Source organism: Prosopis cineraria, unplaced genomic scaffold, assembly GCF_029017545.1.
Source record: "Prosopis cineraria cultivar Desert tree isolate PC_DT_omini unplaced genomic scaffold, ASM2901754v1 PC8, whole genome shotgun sequence".
Classification (NCBI taxonomy): domain Eukaryota; kingdom Viridiplantae; phylum Streptophyta; class Magnoliopsida; order Fabales; family Fabaceae; genus Prosopis; species Prosopis cineraria.
Window position 1 is genome coordinate 14,394,721 of NW_026555339.1, and position 5,572 is coordinate 14,400,292.

At 30.1% G+C, this 5,572-nt stretch overlaps 1 protein-coding gene across 1 annotated transcript; it reads left to right on the forward strand.

Annotated features, from left to right (window-relative positions):
• The first annotated feature begins 2,875 nt into the window (after positions 1 to 2,875).
• On the forward strand, positions 2,876 to 4,517 carry LOC129317105 (splicing factor U2af large subunit B-like). The gene is made up of 4 exons (XM_054961454.1): positions 2,876 to 3,058; positions 3,149 to 3,517; positions 3,620 to 3,755; positions 4,015 to 4,517. The coding sequence occupies exons 2-4, from the start codon at positions 3,155 to 3,157 to the stop codon at positions 4,095 to 4,097; spliced, it is 582 nt and encodes a 193-aa protein (XP_054817429.1). The 5' UTR covers positions 2,876 to 3,058; positions 3,149 to 3,154; the 3' UTR covers positions 4,098 to 4,517.
• Positions 4,518 to 5,572: the final 1,055 nt, after the last annotated feature.

The following is a 5,572-nucleotide window of genomic DNA, read 5'->3' on the forward strand; positions in this document are numbered from 1 at the left end:
ATGGTTTAGCCAACTTTAACTTTTAGTTTAACAAGAAAGTGAAAGTACCTCAAAAATTATAGAAAATGATTCAAAAAACTACAATAAAGGACCCAAAAAATTACATAAAAGGACAGTAAAATTTTAGCCATTTTTTATAATTTTTGATATACTTTTCTATTATTTTATAATCAACTAACAGTCAAATTTAACTTTTATTAATGTCAAGAATTAAATTATACTGTTTTAAAATTTGGCTAAATAATTTGTATAATAAATAAGTTTAGGGTCTATGGTGCTCTTAGACTTAAAGTTAAAGAGGTAATCAATTTGCTCATGTACCCTAAGTATATTTTTTTGTGTGAAAATGATGGAATATTGGTGGATATTTTTTATTATATATTTTTTGTTTAAAATTCAATATTCATATTTTTATTATTATGCATATTTATTTATTTTTATATTAAACATATATTACTTAAAATATAATTATTCATGATCATTTAGATCTATCACAGTCCATAATGCGACCATTTACAATTGTGAACTTTGTGTCTTCACCAGTTTAATGGCCACTCTAATTTTCTTAACATTGATAAAAAATGTACTTTAATCCAGTACACAAAAAAATGTACGTTGACTCAAATAATAATATGACATCGAACACCTAGATTTAAAACCCAATTTAATCTTGAGAGAGACATTGCTTTTACTAGCATTCAGAATATTCTCAATAATCTATGTCTTCAATCTAAAATCAATTTTCTGAACCAACAGGGTGATAGAACAAACGCCTAGAGATGGATGGGTTAGACTTGATATCGATGGCTCAGTTAATAATCAAGGTGCTACTTCCTACGGTGGACTCATAAGAGATAAACATGGGAATTGGATCAAAGGATTCTCCAAGTATCTTGGTTATCATTCATGTACAGGAGCTGAGTTTTGGGAATATTGGAAGGACTAAACATTTGTTGGGAGAAGAAGATAGACAAAGTTAATGTCTAATCTAACTCTATGGAAGCCCTTACGTGAATATATAACGAGTTCTCTACTAATCACCTGTTAATTGCTACTATCAACAAAATTAGAAATCTCATTATGAGAGATTGGATAGTTACTTTTGATCATGTTTATAAGGAGGCAAACAAATGCGCAAATTGGTTGGCTCATAAGCTCCTACTGAAAATTTCAATGTTCAAATCTTGATACTCCTCTCCTGGGATGTAGGGATTTTTTTATACGCTAACATGACATAACATGTCTGCATGGTGTTTCCGTGGCCTTTTTATTCAAAAAAAAAAAAAAACAATTCTATCCCTAATTTTTGTGGCATAAAATCATAAGAAGCTAATGATTTTCAGATCACTGGATTGTAAGAATCCTCCTACAATACTCCTAGCCTAATTCACTTTTATACGTTAACAGATAAATTCACTCTCATATGGGATTTGATAACATATTTTTTTTAAGACAATGAAAAATGTGAAAACAGTATTTTGTTTATTTAATTATTTAAATAAAATAAAGATAAAAAATAATAAATAACAAAAAAAAAGCAAGCGATGGGGAAAAAAAAGAGGGTCAAAACTTCTTTAAATCTGTATGCTTGAATTTTTAAGTGGATATTAGGGGACTATTTGTGAAGATTATTCCTATGAAATTGAGTTTTTAAAAGAAAACAAAATCCATATATCTATAATCAATTATCCTCTAGAAAATTGAAAAAGAAATTGAAGGAGTTAGGAAAATATAAAAATCACTATATCATTGACTGATCTTAAAATTATATCTTCATCTCCAATAAACTAAAGAAATAACGAGGTTCCATATGCCAATATTATCTCAAGATAATAAGTAAATAATATCTTTATCAAGATCAAAATTTCTGGTAAAAAAAAATCAAGGTCAAGATTTAGCTAATCTCATATTAGATTTTCTAAATATCTTATCTCAAAAGTCAAAACAACCATTTGAAAGTACCTTGGTATTAGAATTTGAAAGTCCACCAGGTTTAATTGCTCTGCACGAAACTTGAAGAAGGTGCAAATGCTTTTTTTTTTTTTTATCTTCTCAATGTTGCTTTGGAAGAAGAAAATTGAAATGATTTAATGATAAAATTAGTCTTACACTAACACTATTAAAATGCATATTAAAAAATATATTAGAACCATTTTTTAAGATAAAAATTAATATACAATTTAAAATTTATAACTATTTCTCCTTTATATTTTTTATTAATATTAAATTTATTTATTTTTATGTAATATCTTAATTTATGTAATAAAAGATAATATATATATATATAATAATCATTTAATTATAACGGGTCAACTACGGTTTAATACGGTCAAGGGCAGAGCTAAGATTTTAGAATAAGGTTAGGGACTACGACTATTGTGAAGATTATTCTCTTTATTGAGTTTTTTAAATAAAACAAAATCTATATATCTATAATCAATCATCCTCAAGAAATTCAAAAGAAATTAAAGGATTTAGAAAAATATTAGAAGTCACTATATCATTGAATTATCTTAAAATATATTTTATCTCCAAAAATAAACTAGAGAAATAACGAGATCCCAATATCCCAATGTTATCTCAAGATATTAAATAAATAATATATTTATCAAGATCAAGATTAACTAATCTCATTATTAGATTTTCTAAATATCTTATATAAAAGGCCAAACCAACCTCTAGCCTTTATAAATAGAGGTTAGGAAAGCGATTAAAGTCAAGAAGCGTACGTGAGCAAATTGAAGAAGATCTGTTTGACGAAGATCTCATTGTCAGATGCAAATGGCTCTCAACAAGAATCTTGATGGTGCTGATTATACTTGTGGGTGGTCTACTGATTACATTACAGAAACACATCAGGGAATTTCTTGAGACTTTTGGTCCACTTCGTGGCTTTTGAATTGGTGAAAGATAGAGATACTCGAGCATGCTGTGTATATCAAGATCCTGCAGTTACAGATATTGTTTGTGTTGCTCTGAATGGAATAAAATCTGGAGATAAGACTCTTACTGTTAGACGAGCTTATCAGCTGAAAACCAGCCAAAACCTGCACTACAGGTATTCGATGATATTCTCTTATCAAATATATTCTTGGTTTATGTTTTTTTGATCATATCCTAACTGATTGATGTTTCTTAAATTCCTTAGAGAGTCATGTTTCCACAAGAATTAGCGGCAACGAAGGTGAAGGTTGCTAGTTTAAGCCAGGCTATATCTGCTGCTGCTGATGGACTTGATGGTCCTGATCGTTTATTTGTGGGTGGTATTCCTGATTACTTTAGAGAAGCAGAGATCAGGACACTTCTAGAGACTCTTGGTCCACTTCGGGGCTTTGAATTGGTGAAAGATAGAGATACAGGAATTTCAAAGGGTTACGCGTTCTGTGCTTATCAAGATCCTGTGGTAACAGATATTGCTTGTGCTGCTATGAATGGAATAAAATTTGGAGACAAGACGCTCATACTTAGACGAGCGCCAAAACCTGAGCAAGAAGGCAGATTAACTCATGCACTACAGGTACGTATTTGATGGTATTGAATTCACTGCTATAATCAAATATATTTTTATGTATGTGTGTTTTATCGTATTCTAACTGACTGATCTCTATTATATCCTCAGAGACTCACGCTTCAGCCAGAATCAGTGGCACGAAGGTTTGTTCGTATAAGTCAGGCTATATCTACTACTGATCTGAAAGATGATAAGGACTATGAAGATATTGTAGATGATATGAGAAGAGAGGGATCCAAATATGGTAACGTCTGTTTAGTTTGCTTGTCTCTCTTTAATTCTGCAGGCTGTTATATGCATATATAGTAATTTTTTTTTTTTTTTTGTTTATTTGTTTTACAGCTACAATTGTATTCACACATCATCACCATCAGGCCTAGCACCTAAACTAAGACAGAAGCCTCCATCTTCCATCAATAATCTTCAATTTTACTTGATTGGACAGAATAAATTTAGTAATTTTGTTTTTCTGTACGTAATTGACCACTTTTTATCATCTGCAGGTACTTTGGTTAATGTTGTGATACCTCGGCCCCGACCAAATTGGGAACCATCACCACCTGGAGTTGGAAAGGTATGTTCATGATCTTTTAAAATAGTCCCTTGGTGCTGATTAGTACTAATTCTAGCCTCTGAATGTCCTTTACATATATTTTATTTGTCAACGGTTAGTTATCTTAGCAGCAATACTGCTTCCTTGCTTGGAAGAGATCCTGAGTGTGCATGTGTGTGTCCCCTTTTAAAAAGAAAAAATTAATGTTACATGATGGCCTTTTTGTTTTGGCCAAATACATGCTGGTTTCTTGAAGCCAAGGTTTAGTATGCGTAAACTGCTTTGGTGTGTTTGGTTTATTGGTGTTGAGTTCTGATACACATTAATTAATTATTAATTAATTAATGGAAAAGCATGTGTCTAGATGGATTGGTTTGAAAACAAGTTTATGATTTCAAGCGCGAAAACCAAACAAGCACTAAAAGATGTGACTTGTTGGCTGGCAAACCCAATAAAGAGTTTGATTGATGTTTTGTTTTTCCCGTACAAGTTATAACCGCAGCCTATGTATGTATGTATGTACCTGTAGGTGTTTTGGAGTATGCTGATGTGGGTGTGCAAACAATGGCACAAGCTCAGTTGAGTGGACGAAATTATGCAGGGAATCCAATAGTGGCGAGGAGTTTTATGCTGAGAAAGAATTTGCTAACTTGATTATGAAGCCTAAATTATGAAGCCCAGCTGTTTGTTATTGCCATTTAGCTTGGATTCACATCTTAAATTTGTATTTCTGTTAATTCCTAGGCTCATCAGTTGAACAGTGGAATATAAATATTATATTTCTTTGGTGGACCTCCTAGCCAGCCGAGTAATGCTGGATTTTCATAGATTTTTCTTTCATTATCACATGGACCCATCAATTTCCAATTGAGTGATTTTTTTATTAATTTTCTCAGTATTGTGTTGATTGTGTTTTAAATTTATTGTCAACAATCTCACAATCGATAAACCACGAGTGCTCAATTAAACGACCTATTTTATTTTACGAGAGTTCTTAATATTTATTATCTCTTAATAAGCCGTTAACTACAACGTGGACTTTATTCATTCTAGTCCTACAAGTTAAATTCCAAGTAACTATTTACATTTGGAAAAAATTATATACTTAATTTATATACTATAAAAACAAAACATATAAAAAGAAACTTGCTTGGATAAGGGTGTTTTCAATCTAATTGTTTCAAAAAACTATTCTCATTTATTGTTTTTTAAAATAAAAACATCTTAAAGTTATTTTTTTTTTTATGTATATAGTATATTTAAATATATTATATTTGATAATTGAAAACTGTATTCACTTTGACCAATCATTATTATAAGCCACTCATTAATTGTTGGTGACTATCACCATTGGCCAATTTTTTTAATACTATTTTTAAATTAATATAATCAAACATATCTTTTTTGTTTTCTTTTAAAAAAATTGTTTAAAATTGTATTGCAAATTTTTTTTAAAAAACAAAAAATGAAAATACAAACAAACAAGGAATTATATTTTTGGACATCTA